The 20,466-nt window shown below is 44.3% G+C and overlaps 1 protein-coding gene across 1 annotated transcript in view; it reads left to right on the plus strand.

Moving 5' to 3' along the window:
* Positions 1-19,402: 19,402 nt before the first annotated feature.
* VKORC1 (vitamin K epoxide reductase complex subunit 1) overlaps positions 19,403-20,466 on the plus strand; it is a 30,779-nt gene continuing 29,715 nt past the window's right edge. Inside the window, exon 1 of the mRNA XM_078652496.1 lies at positions 19,403-19,906. Coding sequence (XP_078508622.1) covers positions 19,737-19,906 — 170 coding nt within the window. The 5' untranslated portion in view covers positions 19,403-19,736. The remainder of the gene's footprint in view (positions 19,907-20,466) is intronic.

Here is a 20,466-nt window from a genome sequence, read left to right on the forward strand (position 1 = left end):
CATTGTAAATATGTTGCATTCCTGTACTCTGAAAGGGCCGCAGTGTGGCACAGCTAAAGGGCTTGCGGTGCCGCGCTGCTGCACTTTCTTGTAAATATGCCCCATAATGTTTTTCTTTATTTCAGTTTTTTTTTCATTTACAACTTTATGATTGTTTTAGTTTTCTATCTTTTGTGGTAAGGAAAGGAGATATGTAGTGACTTGCCCAATCAAGTTATCTCTGCGTGGGCAGTGTGTGATGTCATGGCCTGTGATTCATGACATGGACCATGGGGGGCGTTGGTGCAGGATGGGTGAGCCGGTGGCGGAGCGGTTGTAACGGCAGGCCGGTCTGTGGAATGATACGATTACACATGCTGTGAATAAATCTACACCTCAAGCTCTACAGTGTTGCGTATTACTACACTTTTCTGTGTGCCATTAAGATGATGCACATTAAAACTAATGTGGTTTGCGATACCTAATTTAAGTACATGTGTTTATCATTCATGATGATTATTTTTATCTTATTGTAAATATATGGCAACCTCATTTAGGTGGCATGTTCGCTGTAGTATAGTGCTTTTGTGGTAAGTAGTGGGGCCTTTAATAGAATTGTATTTGTCATATCCAGAACTGTGTATTTACGATCTAGAACATAAAACTGGATGTATTAGCATTTCTCTTGAGTCAGTTCTGCCTGGAGACCGTTCGTGCTGGTTGGTTGTCCTTCTGAAGATACTACATTCACTTTTCTTCTTTTTACTTTTATTGAATATGCTTAACTAACAATCACACAATCTTATTCTACAATGATAGACTGTTGTGTTTTAATAATGTTGGTGCTTATCGGCGACCTTACTCTCTGGTTATAGTGCGTTATTCATGTTTATGAACTTACGTCATGCATTCCGTTTTCAGAATGTTAGGAATGTGTATTTAAGTGACGTCACCCCAGCGTCCCAGGCATTTTCCCTCACCTTCTCCCCACCCCACTTTGCCCCAGCTGTATCCCCGTGGGCCCTCCTGTACTTAATAAATAATTCATCATTCCACTTCTGTCCGTCTCATCTTTATAACAATGGCGACGAGGGTGTAAGCGATTGAGAGGCTCACGGACACTACCGATATCATCGGAAAAATAAACAGCTTGGGGAATCGAGCAGTGGGTAACTAACGCGAACGAGGCAAACAGAAATGAATAACGGAAGTAAGTGACATACCATTCAGTGAGTTGCGGCTGTGAGGAAATTGTGTGGAGGCGCCGAGCGAAATTGACGAGCGCGTGAGGCATGACGGGAGCTGAATGAGCGCCATGAAATCCTAGCCAGCTGATTGGTACAGCGTCACTGACGTAAACGGGCAGCCATTTTGTGAAACTGAATGAAGGCAAACCCTGTCAGAAAAACGCGAGGAATCGAGCAAAGGAGAAATTGACAATTTAACTGAACTGTGCCGCGTAAAGAGAAACAAATGAAAGAGGTGCAATAAATAGCACTAAAGAGTGTCATATAGACGATAAATAGTAAGAGCAAAGCATCACAGTACAAGGGAATGTATCCTCATTAAAGACAGCGAGTAATAGGCAGTTGTCATTGGAAGAGGAAATATAAGAAAAAGTTTTACATATTTCACAAATATTAATGTGAAGAAGAAGGAGAATCTTTTGGATATAAAGAAAGGTCATTAAGCTAAAAAAAAAAAAAAAGCAACCATCACTGAGGATAAAACATAAAGTATGGCGCAAAGTAACAATAACTGCGTACCACCACTATTCCTGGAAGAACCAGGGAAACCTATAATGAAATGGAAGAGTTGGTTGAGAGCTTTTGAGAACTATATTGTTTCAATAGACGGTAAGGGGTACGACGCAGAGAGAAAGAAATCGCTTCTATTCGGATTGTTAGGGAAAGCCGGTCAAGAGGTTTTTGATAGCCTGCCAGAGTATGCGAGTCCACCCGGAGTATTTATACCCCTCAATTAATATCAGGAGGCAATAAAAAGGCTTGAGAAACAGTATGATGAGGAAAGCAATATAATGGTTGGCAGGCATAAATATGCGCTGAGGAAAAAGGAAGAAAGTGAAACTATCGAAGAGTACATAGCATGTTTGAGAGTGTTAGCAAAGGACTGCGAATTCAATGAAATGACTGATATTTACATAAGAGACCAAGTGGTGTTTTATTGTTATTCTAAAAAGGTGCAAGAGAGGTTGTTGACATGCAGAAACCCCACACTACAGGATGTAACAGACATTGCTAAAGCAATAGAAAGGTCGTTAGTTACTACTAAAGTGTTGTCAGGCAACAATAGTAATGATAATGTATTCTACTTACAGGAAAAGAAGAAAAGTGACCGCAAAAGTTTTGAGAAAAGTTGGGGGGACAAGAAGGTAGGAAGTAGAAATTTGAGTTGTTTCAGATGTGGGTCGCAGGAACATCTAGCAGATTGCAGGACATGTCCCGCCATTAACAAAAAATGTGCAATATGTAAAAGGTATGGTCACTATACTGCGCTATGTAAAACAAAGAAACCTACTGAAAATGTGAAGGTGAATACAGTGGGGGATTTTGATGAAGAAATGTGTGATAAAATTGTACTATATGTAGATCTGGTGGATGGGAAGATAAAGGGGCAATAGGTGATGTAAAAATAGGAGATGTAGAATTACAGTTCACTGCTGATTCAGGGTCACCTATAACAATTATATCGGACAAATTATTTGAAGAAAAATGGCAGGATGTAACACTACATGATACAGATGTAAACCCGAAAGCATTTGGGGAACAGGATATAGAAATGATGGGGTATTTCTGGGACACCTTAATGTTCAAAGGCAGAGAAATAAAGACTAAAATATATGTAGCAGGGAAGGGCAGAATCCTAGTAGGATGGAAGGACTTAGCGAAGTTAGGTGTGATTCTTCAACCAGGCGCTAAGGAACCAATTATACTAAAAGAAGATTTCATTGATAACATATGTGTGGATGAGCATCAGGTAGGAGTAGCAGAAGTAATGGATAAGTACAACGAAGTCTTTAAGGATGTGATAGGGTGCGTAAAAGGATTTATACACGAAATAAAATTAAAGGAAGACGCGGAACCCGTCAAACACAAAGTGAGAGCAATTCCACTGTCAATAAGAGGAGAGCTAAAGGAGGTGCTAGTGAAATTATGCAAGGAAGGTGTGATAGAGGAAACAGATGCATCTGAGTGGGTATCCGCAATAGTGGTCTCAAAGAAAAGGAAAACAGGGGAGATAAGGCTGTGTGTGGACCTCAGGTCTTTAACCCCATGGATGCTCAGCATATTCCCCTGCTGTGCTGAGAAATCGTCAATCCCATACAACATGACGAGCTGTGATACAAGAAATCCTGCAATCTGTAGCTGGATCAAAATACTTCACCCTAATCGACCTAAGAGCTGCATATCATCAGGTCATGTTGTCTGAAGACTCAAAAAAGCTAACAACATTCATAACACCATTTGGTGCTTACAGTCATGTAAGATTACCTTTCGGTCTGGCATCCTCGTCTGGCGTGTATCATAAGTTAATGGACATCCTGTTTGGTGAGGTCAAAGGAGTCAAGGCATTCCAGGATGATATCCTGATACATACTGAAACGGAGCAAAAACACATAAGAGTACTAAGCAAAGTACTACGCATCCTAAGGAACAAGGGAATAACAGTGTCAAAGGGAAAATGTAAATTCATGAAGGAGAAAATAGAATACTTGGGACATGTGTTATCTTCCGATGGAATAACACCAAAGGATGTTATGTTATGTTATGTTATTCACACTTATATCGTGCACAGCTGCCCCAGCAAAGGGGCGTCCTGGCGCTTAACAAGGTACACAAAACACAACTCCGTTAAAAAGCCAGAAAAAGGGAACAGCAGCAAACAATTTAAAAGCTAAACAAATAAAATTGTTTTGATGGCGCCTCTAAACTGCAGGAGGTCATCAAGAGCCCGGGTGTGAGGGGGGAGAGAGTTCCACCACTTCGCCGCTAACACTCGAAAAGAGCGACCACCGACTCTGCTCAGCCTGAAGCGCGGAACAGCTGCCAGATTTTGGCCCAGAGATCTGAGGGTTCGCGAGGGTACATAAGGTACCAACAAATTCTCCAGAATTTGGGGGGACGTACCCTTGAGGATTTTAAACGCAAGGCATAATACCTTGAATTTGATCCTCTGGTTCACAGGGAGCCAATGGGGAGAACGCAGCGTATTAGAGACCGAACACTGCCTTGGCAGACCTATCATCACTCTGGCTGCAGTGTTTTGAACTCGCTGCAGCCGGGTGAGTTCCGACTGATTAATCCCCGCCAAAAGCGAGCTAGCATAATCCAGCCGGGACAGCACTGACGCTTGAACCACCAGTTGCCTGGTGGGTGCGTCAAAGAATTTAAGGATAGGTCTTAAACCTCTGATAATACCATAGCAGGTAGCCGCCACCTTCTTGGTGTGACAGGTGAAACTGAGGGTCGGATCAAGCCAAACCCCTAGGTTTTTTATCTCCGATGCTGGAGAGGGGGTCACACCCAGTTCAGGGGGCCACCACCGGTCACCCCATAACTCCGCCTGCTTGCCGACCATCATAACCTCGGTCTTTTTGGCATTTAACTGGAGACAGTTGGAATTCATCCAGTTGGCCACTGCCCGTAATCTGTCGAGGAACCTGGGAGCCTCCATATCTGAGTCCCCACTCAACGTGACCGCCAGCTGCGTATCGTCTGCGTATGATACCATCGTCAAGCCCCATTGCTTGACGACTGCAGCCAGCGGCCTCACGTAAAGGTTGAATAGAGTGGGTCTTAACGATGAGCCCTGTGGGACACCCAGATCCAACGGATAAGATTTTGACTTGCCAGACGGGTTCGCAACCTTAAAGGACCGTTCAGCAAGAAAAGAACGAAACCAGCATAAGGCGGAACCCGTGACACCTACTTCTTCTAGGCGCTGAAGCAAAATCCTGTGCGAGATAGTGTCGAACGCGGCACTAAGATCTAATAGCAGTAGTGCCGCCGTCTGACCTGCATCAAGCACAGAACGCAGATGTTCGACCATAGAGAGTAGGGCCGTCTCCGTGCTGAGGCCCGCACGGAAACCGTTCTGGGTGGGATCAAGAATGTTAGCCCTGGTAAGATGGTCCGAAAGGATTCCGTTCACATGGGCCTCAGCAACTTTCGCAGCCCAAGGAAGCAAGGAAATGGGGCGGTAGTTCTCGGGTTTAAGGGGGTCAAGTGTAGCCTTCTTCAAGATAGGTGTAACTACGGCCTGTTTCCACCTGATGGGAAATACACCTGAAGATAAAGACAGGTTGATCAAAGAAAGCACCGGAGTGCGGCATAACGGCGACAAGTTACTGAGCTGAGCCGGTTTCATCAGATCTGTAGGAGATCCTGACTTAATTTTGAGTCTCAAGGAGTCAAAGGCCTCCGTAGAAAGGGAGGGCAAGGTAGTGAGAAACTCGTATCCTCCCAAGTTACAACTGACCTGCTCCGAGATAGGTGAGCCAATCGGGAAAGTTCGATGGATGGTTTGAACTTTCTCGAGAAAAAAGGAGGCCAGGCCCTCGCAATGGGAGTCCGAACAGATTTCCGCCGCCGTTGGCCTCTTAGCCATCAGGACCTTAAGCACCTTAAAGATGAGTTTCAAAGGATTCGAGCTATTCTGAAACTCTTGGGCATAGAAGGCTGCTCGTGTTCTACACACCGCCCTATGGTAGATTTTAATTTTAGCGAGGTAGCAGGCCTTCATTCCAGGATCGAACGATTTCCTCCACAACCTTTCAGCCTGTCTGCAGGCTTTTTTAAGAAGCGCTAGAGAACTGTCATACCAGGGGCTAGGCTCTTTCGAACGACACTTAGACCATAGCAAGGGGATCAAAGAATCAAGGGCATGGGTGATCCACTCGCAGAAGAAATCATATCCGCGATCGACATCAATGAAGGGGCCCAACGGAGCCTCTTCCAACAGATGGTAAAAATCCTCCAGTCTCAGTTTGTTCCAGTGTCGCCTGAGAACTATTCTGTCCTGAGATATAAAAGGAGGTTCATGTATGGGGCATAACATTTTCACCAGCATATGGTCTGTCCAGGCAATCTGGGTGGGACATAGAGCCCTAACTCCCTCTAAGTTGGTAAAGAAAGGATCAAGGGTATGCCCGCCCCTATGTGTAGGAGATGTGACCAGCTGGGTAAGTTGCAAGGCCTCTAAATCAGCCAAAATGCTACTGATAGAAGGGGAGGTCGAGCAATCAAAATGAAGATTGAGGTCTCCGAGAACATTAAAATTAGCACATCCTAGTGCCTCCGTGCTAATTAAGTCCGGGAGAGCTGCCCTAAAAGCAGAGTCACATCCCGGAGGGCGATATATCAGCAAGCCAGAAAAGGTAAAGTGATGGCTGATCGAAACTTTAAAAAGAGCGCTTTCACATCCTGGGAGTTTTAAGACCTTCCACTCGCACGGATAGCATGACTTGATGGCCATCGCAATGCCTCCCCCCCTAGTAACACGATTAAGTGTAAAGATGGAATATTCTGGGGGGAAGGCCAAATTAAGGATGGAAGTATCCGTATCCTGCAGCCAAGTTTCAGTCAAGAAAAACAAGTCAGGAGACTCATCCTTGATGAGATCATATATCTCCTGATGATGTTTTACCAGTGATCTAACATTTAGATTCCATACGCTAAGATTGCGCAGTCCTACCGTTCTTTTATGTGAAGATGGCAACTCCAGCGATCGAATAAGAGCAGGGGTATCTAAGGACCATCCTCCACATATGCATTGGTATGGACCACATAATCGGCCCACAGGGGGGGTGGTCGCAATTAGTAATCCGACCTCGGATGGCCAACAGTTCCTCCCTTAGATATGTGATAGTAGGCGACGTCATGGTGATAAGGCTAAAACTTAGAGTCCTGCCGCGACCCGCGCCTCCTTAGCGCTAACAGGCGCAGACGGGCGCAGACGGGCAGGACTCTGGCACGACTCAGGCGCAGGGAAGGCGCGTCCGCTGCACGAAACCGCTGCGCGTTGAGGGGAGCTTTAAGTAAGCGTCCCTCTAAGCAGCCGGAGCGCTAGACCGCTCGCAAATGGCGCCCGCTGATTGTCCCAACCACCCTAAAATGGCGCCTGTAGTTCCCCACCCCAGGAACCGGACCCGCTAAACAGCGGTGCACAATCAATTAGGGTGCGAGTGAAGGGGAGAATAAGTCCCGATTAAAAACAAGGGAAAGGCAACTGAATCAAAAAGAAATAGCAAAATAGGTAAGTTAAAAAGCCAGCCGCGCGGCAATTAAATCGCAGAGCGCAGGATGCCTAAGTGCAAAGCAGCGTGAAGGTACTTCGTCAAGGCTGTCCACTGAACTGGTCGCCTTAAGTAAGCGACCCTCTAAGCAGCCGGAGCGCTAGACCGCTCGCAAATGGCGCCCGCTGATTGTCCCAACCACCCTAAGATGGCGCCTGTAGTTCCCCACCCCAGGAACCGGACCCGCTAAACAGCGGTGCACAATCAATTAGGGTGCGAGTGAAGGGGAGAATAAGTCCCGATTAAAAACAAGGGAAAGGCAACTGAATCAAACAGAAATAGCAAAATAGGTAAGTTAAAAAGCCAGCAGCGCGGCAATTAAAGCGCAGAGCGCAGGATGCCTAAGTGCAAAGCAGCGTGAAGGTACCTCGTCAGGATGACCTGGTCCAAGCGATCAGAGAGGCACCAGAACCGAAAGATAAGGAAACGTTGAAGTCATTCCTTGGACTCAGTGAGTACTACTCAAAATTCATAAAGGGTTATGCAGACAAGGTAGAACCACTAAGGAAAATCCTACGAAAAAATGTGAGCTATGTTTGGGCAAGTGAGCAAGAATTGGCATTCAATAAAATAAAAAAAGAGATCGCTGAAGCCCCTGCTCTGAAGGCATACAACCCCATACTAGAGAACGTAATCACAGTGAATGCGAGTGCCAAAGGTATAGGAGCTGTATTTTGTCAAGTAAAAGGAGATCAAGAAAACACTATTGCGTTTATATCAAGGAGACTAAGCAAAACAGAAACATTACAGCACAATCGAACGGGAAGCACTTGCCTGTGTCTGGGCCGTGCATAAACTGAAGAACTACCTATGGGGTAAACGATTTGAAATAGTGACAGACCACAAGCCTTTAGTGTATATGATGGACGGAGAAGGTCGTGGAACCGGAAGAGCAAGCTCAAGATTGATTAGGCTTTTGTCCAAACTCCAAGAGTACACATTCAGTATCAGGCACATAAAAGGAGGTCTCAACAGCAGGGCTGACTGTCTATCTCGTCTGCCTATGGACAACCAGGATAATGAATCAATGGACGATGTGGAATGTGTAGTGGCCTGGGTAGATGCATGGGAAGCTAACAATGGGTCCGGGACAGAAACAGAGTGGAAAGAAGAATTGGAAAAAGATAAGACAATAAGTAAAGTAATGGACTACGTGAAGTCAAAGTGGCCCCCTATCAGGAATCTGCAGAATGAGTACAAAAGCTATCAACAAATAAGTGATGAGCTGACAATAGAAAATGGATTCTTAAAGAGATGTGACCATTTTATTCCACTGGCAATTTTGAGAGAGAAAATAATAAGGTTAGCTCACAAAGGACACCCCGGAAGTAGTGCAACAAAAAACATTGTCAGGAAACACTACTGGTGGCCTGGAATGCATCAAGAAGTGAACAACTTCATCGACAGATGTGAGGCATGCCTCAAGGCTGACAAGCATTGGAAAATACGCAAAGGAGATTTACAAATAGTGGAAATACCCGAAGGACCATGGCAAAAGGTAGCTGTTGACTTCGCCTGGCCATTCCACGGATTGAGTGAAGACTGCAAATACATCGTAGTTATGACAGACTACTACTCCAAGTGGGTACATTATAAATTTGTGCGCTCAATTACTACGGAACAGGTGATATAGTTCTTCAGGAAAGCATTTGCAATGGAAGGACAACCTAAAATAGTTGTCTCCGACAATGGAACACAATTGGTATCTGAACAAATGACTGAATTTTTTTTACGTAGCTGGCATCAAGCAGGAAAAAACACCCTTGTATAGCCCAAAGAGTAACGGCCAAGTAGAGAGAATGAATACATTCATAAAAGAAGGAATACAATTGGCCATCGCATCAAAGTTGAATGTGAAGGACAGCATCCGAGAAAAGATAAACAAAGATGATGTGGTGAGACTAAAAAGAGGTCAAGAGAAGATCATCATGAATGGGAGAGGAGCAGAGGAAGATAGTGCAAATGAGAGTATCCTAGAATGGGACGATGTTTCTGATAGACATTATTCTGCAGAAGAGGGGGAAAGTTGTAACACGTCAAATATTGGAAGTATGGCAAATGGCAGCAACCTAGACAGGAGTCACAGCAGGAGGGAAATGGACAGTGCCCCTGCAAGTGTTCCTAGACTAGGCGGTATAATTACTCAGACCAGACTGGACAATGACCCTGCAAGTGTTCCTAGACTGGGTGGTGTAATCACTCAGACCAGAAGTGGTAGGCAAGTTAGAATGCCTAAAAGTTATGATGACTTTGTTCAAGATTAATTGTCATCTTCAATGTGTAAAGAAGGGAGATGTTGTGATTTAATAATGTTGGCCCTTATCGGCGACCTTACTCTCTGGTTATAGTGCGTTATTCATGTTTATGAACTTACGTCATGCATTCCATTTCAGAATGTTAGGAATGTGTATTTAAGTGACGTCACCCCAGCGTCCCAGGCATTTTTCCTCACCTTCTCCCCACCCCACTTTGCCCCAGCTGTATTCCCGTGGGCCCTCCTGTACTTAATAAATAATTCATCATTCCACTTCTGTCCGTCTCATCTTTATAACTTTTTTGCCAGTGCTTGCTTCCTTTTCGTGTCTCCATACTTTTTAGGTCGAGCCTGGAAATACGCATCTGAAGGATGCGTCCAGGTGGAGAACTATAGCTAGCTGACTCGGGGGAATGAAGGACAAGAAACTGCCACGAGCTTCTCTTCGGCTGGATTACACTGCGTGCACGCGCACCCACATTCACGCATGCGCACATCACAGCCACACGCATACACAGCCACACGCATACACAGGCACACCCCCCCGCCCGCCCCTACACACACACACACTAGCGCTCCTACACGCACACACAGACCCCCCACACACACACCAGCGCACCTACACTCACGCACGCACGCACACATACAAAGACCCCCCTCCCCCCGCCGCCATCGCACACATACACACACTCGCTCACACACAGGTGCCAAGCCCACTTACCGCCTCAGCCGCCTCTCCTGACTTCTGCTGCCATCCACTCTGTGGGCGCGGGCTTCTCGCAAAGTCGGAAGTCCCGCCCCACGACTGCCGTGAGCGTGCACATCCTAAGACCGGAAGTTCGGGAGAGTGCACGCTCACGGCTTGTTTTCAAATTAGGATCTGTCAGACTTGTGTAAACTGAGGCAACGAGGTTCATCTGCACAGTGTCCGGGCAGACAGGGAGAACTCTGGAGGGCCAGTCCTCTCGTTTGGTTTATGACATGTTGTCACGCGCGGAGCTGAGCCCAGCACTGCTTTTCAAGCTCGCCCTGAGGGTCTGTGGAGCCCCGGTCATGAGGTGAGCGAGACACGCACGCATTGGACAGCTGCAGCAATGACCCCATGAGTCTGACTGGCTTGGAACAGCTTGTTTACTGCATTCCTGAGGCTGTCAGCGGGGGAGAGAGAGCGCCTTTTGTTGTACGGACAGAGGGAAGCTGTTAATACTCGCGAGTATACAAACATGGCTGCTTCGTGGATGTTACCGGCGCTGGTCTTCCCGGCTGTGTTTGCCGCGGTACTGGCGGACTTCGAACGAAAACCGAAGCTACTTGGGGGTGCCGAGTCTGTGAGCTTCGATGAGAGCGGTGTGCAGAAGGCGCTGAGTTTCGCCATGAAAGAGTACAACAAAGCCAGCAATGACAAGTTCGCCTTCAAAGTCTCCCAAGTGGTCGAGGTCAAGAGGCAGGTCAGTGGGTCCGATAATTCTGGCAAACTGTGATATCAATCTTCCCGTGTTTCTCAAAAATGAATGTGTCTTTGTGTAACGTAACTGGTGCTCATTTAAAGGGCTCCAATACATTCGGGTCCCGTTCGCGCTATATCAATCTGCCCAAAAAAACAAAACTAATGGATTCGGGAAGAGAAGGGGATGTTCTGTTCATAGCTCTTTGACTTCACAGCCTGTAAGCGCATTGTGAATATGCACATCTTTAGTTTATGAACGAGTTACAGAATAAGATAGACTGCTGCATGTATGATGGACTGCAGCCAAAAGTGTAAAAAACATTGTGTTCGAGGGCTTTAAAAAGTATATTTTTAGTAAAAGCATTCTGACTGTACCAGCGCTTACCTTTCTTTGAAAAAAGTAGATGCCCATTAAAAGGACGCATTGCCGAACTGGTATCACTTACAATAACTCTTGAAAGAATAACTCTTTCTTGCTATGAAGTTTCAAATGACTTTATCAATTAAAGCCTACACTGGCTCCCAAGCTGGATGACCGAATACACACATTTACGCTTTTCTTTAAAGCAGGAAGCTACCCTGGAGAGAAGGATAGTTTCTTTAGCTGTCTCTGCCTCTTCTCTCCTCCCTATACAGGCGACTCCCTCTTTCTTTTCATATTTGGGCAACTCAAGACAGCAGTAACCGTTTAGGACCAGTTGCTTTTAGCAGCAAGCAATGACAAAGTGAACAAGACTTACCTTTTGGACCTATTGTTTTTGGCCTTCCACAGTGCTGTGCAACATTGTCAAAATGCGTTGTTGTCAATGCTATGCTGCATGTGCCAAAAAATTGCCCTATAGTGCGGCTGCGTCATTTCGCGCGCGTCACCATATTCGCCTGCACCACCATACACGCCTGCACCCATGAAATGAAACTGGCATTGAACATTTTTTATTTGCCGATGCAAGACGGGAAGTAGATGAGGTGTGGAGGTTAAAGCAGCACAGCTGTAAAGGGTCAAATCAGGGGCGGGGATAGATAGCACATGACAGAGAGCAACATGGAATGTGGAGTGGGGGGAGAAGCACACAGAAAGAGTTGCATAACACATGCAGTCTCATGGGATGCTTAAATGATAACAAAAAAGTCGTTCCCTAAACTCGAGTTGATGAAGGATACAAATCAGCTAGTCACAAGTATGGCAAAGAGGCTCTGCTCCACTGACTAAGAAGTAACCAAATCAGAGTGACAATAAAGGCAGCCAATGGGAAGAAATGGATGGGCATAATAAGCACATGCAATTTTTTGGTGAACCCACAAAAGAAAGGCCTTTTATAACCATGCTGCTGCTCTGTCTGAAAGACCAGACCTAAAAAGCAGGGGTATTATTGTGTCCCCCCCCCCCCAAAAAAAAGAATTGGGAACGTTATTCTTCATAGATCCTGCCTGCTTCGACCTATGATTATTAGACCGATTGATCTTTGTAAAATAATGGTTTGTTCACCCAGTAAGGGTTCTTAGCTAGGCGCCTGCCTTCAAGGGAGGGACCTGGCTTAAAGTTAAGTTAATAGTACTTTATTGGAATTTTTACCTCTATCGTAATATCGCTGCTTTTTTTGGTACCAGAAACTGACAGGTATAGAGCAGCTGCAGAAGGTTTTACTGGGCAAGATCAGATTAACCTCTTGTGATTACTATATGAGTTTGCGTTTGTTAAGTTTAGGAGCTTTAGTACCATTGGAGGAAAACGACTGGAGTGCAGCTTTCAAGAAACTGACATTTCACCAGAACATGTCTGTATCCATTTCATATCTTGCGTTTCTCAAACAAGTGCTTTTATTGCTCTCAATGGAATTCACTGAAACCTCAATTTCAATGTTTTGAGATGTGTAAATCTGCTTTGTGCACGTGCTGCTTGTGGTCTTTGAAGGACGATCTCCATCCTCGAATACAAGCATTTTGGGGACTGCTACCGCCTCCAAGAAGGAATGACAACAGGCCTCTGTGAGTGCAGAAGGTAGGAGAGGCAGCAGATGGGAAAGGTTATCTCCTGGACCCCAAGGAAATCCGTTTATTGCGCACCATTGAACAGTTCCTCAGAATGTATTGCTAGACACCAAGTGGGAATCTTGATGAAAGCAGACTGTGGTAACCTAGACTGACATGGCTGTGCTTCCCAGAGTCTTATGCACAAATGTTCTTCCTTTAGACTGTCTTTCCCCTTGCCCTTTTTTACCACCCCTGTCCCTCCCTCGTATCTTTTTAGGATATCCTCCACGTCCCCCCATGTAATAAAATGATGAGTCCTTCACACTAGGCGTAGTCTTCAGATAGGTTTATTCCAAGTTAGGAGAACAGCTTAGACAACCACCAACTGCCCACACGGACAGTCCAGCTCCAACTGACCAGAGCTGAGTGGAACATTCTATATTCCAGAAGCTCGCGTGCTGGGACGCACGCAAACAGCATATAACACACCCCCCCCCCCAAACACACAAAAAACAAAATAAAAAAACTAAGAACAAACATAATCTTTCATTTTTGCAGGTGGACGCGGGATACGTGCACTCCTTCTGGGTACCGCGTCTGCAGTTCTTTGCACAGACTCACCTTGAACCGCAGGTTCCAAATCAACGTTATCCACCAAGCAATCAGTCATTAAAATTCTCCTGCGGACCAAGAGTGGTAACCACAGGTGCATCAGAATTAATAGGCAAGGACACCTGTGAGTTTTGCATAGTATCGAACTCATCCAAAAACAATTGTTCATTATCTTCAGCACAGGCATAAGAAACACATTTCCTACGATTCATCAACAACTTCTCAGACCTAACAACAGAGACACGTCTGAAATTCCAAATTTTCCCCCCTTCAACACGTACCGCCTTACTAAAAACTTCAATCACTCTGACCGGATCTGACCACTTAGCCCAATTCCTGGCAGACGAACTTCCAAATTTCACTCGCACAAGGTCGCCAACTTTGACCTTGTGGCGTGAAACACTTTTCATAGAACATTTACCCATTTTCTCTTGATAAATCCTGATCCGTTCACCCATTTCCTTGGCATTGAAAGCAGACACTACGGGACCATTGGATTTCAACCACCAAGGTAATAACTTAGAACCAGGTTTGCGACCTCTTAACAATTCGAAAGGGGAACAACCCGTCACCGAATTGGGTGACGTGCGATATGTAAGCAAGGTGGCACTTAAAGCTTTTCTCCAATTCAAATCATTCCTGACCGCTAGCTGAATAGACTCTTTGACCACTCTATTAAAGCGCTCGGTCTGGCCATTAGCTTGAGGATTATAATTGGAAACCCTCTTGTGAGATATGCCGTGATCTTTAAAAAATGTTTCCATCTCACTGCTGGTAAACTGCGTTCCATTATCTGAAATAACCTCAGAAGGTAGACCCTCCCGACTAAAAACATTGTTAAGGAAATCAATGACCTGCCTGGAGGTGATTTTTTCAACAATTTTGACCTCTGGCCATTTCGAAAAATAGTCTATTAGAACTAAACCGTAGACCTCCTTGCAACCAGGCAAATTTAAAGGACCAATGATATCGATCCCTAACCTCCTCCACGGCCCTTCGGCATACTCAATAGGAGTGATCGAGGAGGACAATGGTTTCACACTCATGTCACTATTGGAGCAAGATACGCAATTCCTGACCCATCTATCCACAAAGGCATCTAAAGAGGGCCACCAATAGTACTCCCTTAACCTCCTCTTGGTGGTGGACATGCCCATGTGACCCTCGTGAGCAATCTTAATCAGTTTTTCCCTGACTGACATAGGAGGAATGATTTTATCACCCCTAGTGATAATGTTATTATAACACATGAGCTCATCTTTAACCTTAAAAAATGAACTTAAATCACCTGACAACTTCCTTTCCTCAGGCCAACCCCATTTAAGATAAGTGATGACCAAACCTAAAGTATTATCCTCAGACATTGCTTCTACCCAAAGATTTTCACTGATGACTTCTGAATCATCCCCATTGATGTCTTTCATGGTGTAGGCTACGTCACACTCATCAAAGTGTTCAACTTCGTGATGGGGTAAAGCTAACCTTGACATGCAGTCGGCATGCACATTGAGTCTACCCGGGATATACTCCACGGTACATCGATACTCCTGTAGTTTGGCCGCCAATCTGGCCAAACGAGCTGTAAGGATCCTTCCACCACCCGCAGCCAACATACTTACTAACGGCTTGTGGTCAGTTCTAAGCACAAATTTTGTACCCCACAAAAACTGTCGGAAATGCTGGGCTGCCCAGGTGCACGCTAATAGCTCTTTTTCAATCGTGGAATAGTTACACTCAGCACCTTTCAATGTCCTTGAAGCATAGGAGACAATGCTTTCTTCACCCATACCTTTCTGCATCAGAACTGCACCCAACCCAGTATTGCATGCATCAACAGAAACAATACATTCTTGACCCACAACAAATGGTTTCAAGAAAGGAGCAGAACAAATTTCCTTTTTTAACACGTCAAATTGCAGTTGCTGTTCATTTCCCCACACAAACTTTGCACCTTTTTTAAGTAACAGTCGAAGAGCAGCCACTTTGGAAGCATAATTCCTCACAAACTTGCTAAAATATTCAGTTAAACCAAGGAAAGAAAATAGTTGATCCCTATTGGTAGGGGGGGGAGCCTTTGAAATACTGGAAATATGATCAAATTTGGGTCTTATTCCTTCCTTGGAAATCTCATGTCCCAAATAATCTACCTTTTCCTGTCTGAATTTGCACTTAGTCAACTTGAGGGTCAAACCTTTAGATTGTATCCCTCCCAACACAGCTTTGAGATTCTTGTCATGTTCCAGAACATTGCTGCCAAAGACCAAGATGTCGTCCTGGAATGCAATAGCCCCTTCACATTCATTCAACACCTCCTTCATTAAGCGCTGAAACACTGATGCAGCACTGGCAAGGCCAAATGGCATCCGTAAGTAGCGAAACATACCCTCAGGCGTTACGAAGGCTGTTAAATTCCTCGAATCCTCATGCAAGACAACCTGGTGGTATGCACTAGCAAGATCTAATGTTGAGAATACGCTTGCACCAGAGAGGGTGGAAATAAGCTCATTGATTTTGGGTAGGGGATGCATGTCAGACCATATCTCTTTATTAAGGCTTCTAAGGTCCACACATAAGCGGAGCTCGCCATTAGCTTTTAAAGATAAAACAATAGGGGAAACCCAAGGCGAAGACTCAATAGGTTCAATGATATTGGATTTAACTAGGTCATCAAGAATCCCTTTCATTTTACTACGATAGGCTAAGGGTACATTCCTAACCCTATGCCTTACAGGTACCGCATTGTCCTTAAGAATGATCTTATGTTTGAATTGGGCGTACTCGCCTAACTTCTCATTAAACACTTTTGGGAATTCCTTCTTGATGCTATCTACAAACTCACTGTCATTAGGGGCTACCATGCAAACTGGCCATGGAATAGTCGGGTCAATATATACAGGGGGTGAGGCATTGGGATCTAGCTTAATGCCCATCTCTTTCTGATGGGGCCAGCCTAGAAGCGATTCCCCTTCATTGGCAATATATATTTTGGCTTGAGTGAACCTGTCTTTAAATTCAACCTTCGCCCAGAAGAACCCAATTAATTCAATCTTATGGCCAGAATAGCTGCCAGGTTTGATATCAGGACTCGTGAATTCTCTATTAGGCCACAATTCTTCAAACACATCTTTCCCAATTATGGAATACCAGGCACAGGAATCTACTAGCATGGAGATCTCTTTACCGTCTACATAAAATAATGCAGAAGGAAAACTTTTGCATTCGTCAGAGGATACACAAGATATACAGTTGAACTCACTAAATTCTGCATCAAACTCTTCTTCATCTACAGAAATACAATTAACTTTTTGTGGTGAACGACACATTTTCCCAAAATGGCCAGTCTTTTTACATTTTACACAGATCTTATTTAAGGCAGGACAGCTTTTAAAATTCCCCACATGCTCAAAACTTCCACATCTGTAACAGATTATAAAAGAGCGTCTATTGTTGAACCTATTTTCTTTCGTGAAGCCTTCATTGAACCTGTTATCTCTCGTGAAACCTTCCCTTTTAAAATTGGAAACAACAGGTTTCTTTTGAAATGCTTGACCTCTGACAACGGAAACTTCAGGTACGGCTTCTTGGATCTTGACTGACATGCTTTGACTCTGACCTCTTATTTCAGACACGAACTTTTCTGACTGTTCGATCCCTTTGGCTATATTGACTACCGCTTTTAGTGAAGTCTCCGTCCCTAACCACAATCTTTCCTGTATCTTCTTGCTCTTTGTCTTCATCATTATCTGGTCCCTAAGCACCTGTTCATAATTAATTGTTTCGAAGGCACAGGAACCAGCAAGAGCACGTAACGCAGAAATATAATTCTCTATGGTTTCGTTATCCTTTTGCGCCCTTGAGTAAAATTTTAAACGTTCCATTACCGTGTTCACCTTTTTCCCAAATCTAATGGTAAGTTGCTTGACCGCAATTTCAAAAACATCTGTTTCAGAGTCAGAGTCTTCCAAGGGAGGTAAATCAGATAACTCCTTTAGTCCTTGTCCCCCTAAAGACAGGCGTAATAAATCTAATTTTCTTTTTGCCGAACAGCCTTCCTCCTCTAAAACGCAGACATAGGCCAAAAACATGGGATACCACAAATCCCAATCCATTTTCGGGTCTCCTGCCACTGGTAAAAAATGTGGTGGAACCATAATATTAGACATTGCTTTTTTTTTTTTTTTTAAGTTATGAACCAAAATAATTAAATGAATTTCTTTTTTTTTTTTTTTTTTTAACAACAAAATTATTTTCCTAAAAGTAAATAAGTATTTCTTATTAAGCACTACTGCATTGTTCAACTCGAATTTGCAGAATAAGTCACAAAAACACCCTTTGACTGTGTAATTCAAAGTTGCACGGTGTGCTTCTCAAACTCTCCCAATCTAAAATGGCCGAAGGACAATAGAAACGTCACTCCCAGAATGCTCTTCGACTTAGACGATCATCCGGAGAGCTGATGCTGACGTGTGGGAGAGAATGGAGGAGTCAACGTTCTACTGCGCAGTCAAAATATGTGAGTTGCCTTAACCGCCTAAATTCTATTCCTCTTCATTTGCGCACTCCCCATGTCGTTAACTATTCTCTTTTTGTGTGGTTTACACTCAAATATCAGCCGCGGGTGCCATCAAGTGCACAGATTGTTAACTGCCGCTGACACAAACGCCCGCTTTGAGCACGGACACAGGCGCTCGCTCTACAAATCTGTCACGAACAACTAACGCTGCCGCAGGTGCTATCAATGCACATACTGCCTTCCGTAACCCGCCGCTGGCGCTATCAATGCGCTTTTAGTAATTGAAATTTAAAAGTCTTACTTCCCGCGGGAACTCATGTGAACGCTGTTCTCCTCGAAGACTCGTTTTTTCTTGTAGGTTGCTCCCAACGTCGCCAGTATGTAATAAAATGATGAGTCCTTCACACTAGGCGTAGTCTTCAGATAGGTTTATTCCAAGTTAGGAGAACAGCTTAGACAACCACCAACAGCCCACACGGACAGTCCAGCTCCAACTGACCAGAGCTGAGTGGAACATTCTATATTCCAGAAGCTCGCGTGCTGGGACGCACGCAAACAGCATATAACACCCCACACACACACTGTTGCAGGCAGAATAGATACTTCAAGCAACACATTCGGGGAATTGCTACCGGGTTTCCAAAGTGCAGCTGCAAGATCAGGCAGCAAAACAGTGATGTCACCGCTCAAAACTCCATAACTACCTCTCCATTCTGACTGTCATCTAAAAGGAAAAAGCCAGAAATAAAACAAGCATTTGCCATGCAATAGGTCTTGCATTTACGTGAGTTTAAGCTATTGGTATTGTAAATGACAATGCCTTTTATTTATGTTTTAAAAACAAAAACAAAAGTAAAAGGCATTGCTATTTGCAATGTCAATAGCTGAAACCTGCGTAAGTGCGAGACCTACTGCATTGCAAATGCTTGTTTGTCTTCCCATTTCCGTTCAACGGTTCATCGTTAATTTCCATCTTTGACTCGCTTGTATTTCTTATTTTCTACGTTATTTTCTTTTTTTAATAATTCGTCTTTCAGTGCTGTGTTTTAGGTTTGGTTTCTTTTCCCTTCTACCTGTTTACCAAATCCATTTTCTATCTCGTCAAGACACTGTCATGTTGTTATTCGGCATCATCCTTTCATCTTCCTTCAGGTCCCCCTCGCTGGGCCACACCTCTTTTCACTATGATGTTCCCTTTCGCCCTGTCCCTGTCCGTTATTGCCTCGTCACCAAAAACCAATGCTGGACAGACATTCCTGCTACCCACAACTCCTGAAATCAACCTCAACCAATCAAAAGGGACGATCCGGAATCCAATCGAGGTTAGCCTTATGTTTCTGACACTCTAGTAGCAGCGGAAAGACTCCATCTTGACTTGGGAATCACAACATTTTCCCAGGGTTATATTCAAAACCGATCTTGTAAGCCAGGCACTGCTTCTGAATGAAAGAACTTTACTAGTGAATTATGTTTTGATTTACAATTAACCAGCATTATCCAAGGATTGAATGAAACTTTCAATCAAACTTGAAAGAGCTATTCCCACTCCAAGATGGCTACAGTCACGTACCTTCTGTAGTCTTATTTCTATATCCCGATTTTCAAGCCTAAAGAGTGCTACTGTTGCTAGAGCCAGGCTGGCAATATGGAAGCTCCAAGTTGGCACCTGAAGCTCCGGCTTCTGCTCTGCACCGTGGGCATTGTGCTCTCTGTCTATGCATACCACGTGGAAACCTCGAAGGAGGGTGACGCGAGCTACCGGGCGATGTGTGACATCAACCCTTCCATCAGCTGTTCTAAGGTTTTCACGTCCAGGTAAAAGAACATGCTTCCTCTCTCGTTCGTCAGTTCATCCCGCAAGGTAATGCCAGTGCAAGTGGATTTATGCGACAGGAGTTGAACTAAATTATGCGACAGGAGTTGGACTAAATTATACGACAGGGTTGACTGAATTATGCATCAAGACAAGGCAAATTATGTAGTGCAATGTGGCAGTATTGCTTCACTATTGTCTTTAATTGTTCTCACTGGCTGGGCACAGGTATAATCTTATTAATTAATGTAAGTTAATACCTTAGTATAGCAATCAGCAACGGAAAGTTGACCAGTTAACCTATTTAAATGGCTTGCTACTGACCTGCAACATGTAGCTAAAACCTATATGATTAGAGAGGCGTAACGTAAAATCAGAGATTTTTTTTTTTTTTTTTTTAAATATCTTTTATTGAGTTTTACAGAGTATAACCGAATACAACAGAAAACAAAGATGATGGTCTCAAATTAAAAGTGGAGTATACATCAATCCTAGAGTGGTTCAGTTACCATTCCTTGGTTGCGCATTATAATACATTATTAACGTTCTCATGTTACAACAC

The sequence above is a fragment of the Lissotriton helveticus genome, chromosome 7, assembly GCF_964261635.1.
Source record: "Lissotriton helveticus chromosome 7, aLisHel1.1, whole genome shotgun sequence".
NCBI classification, from domain to species: Eukaryota; Metazoa; Chordata; class Amphibia; order Caudata; family Salamandridae; genus Lissotriton; species Lissotriton helveticus.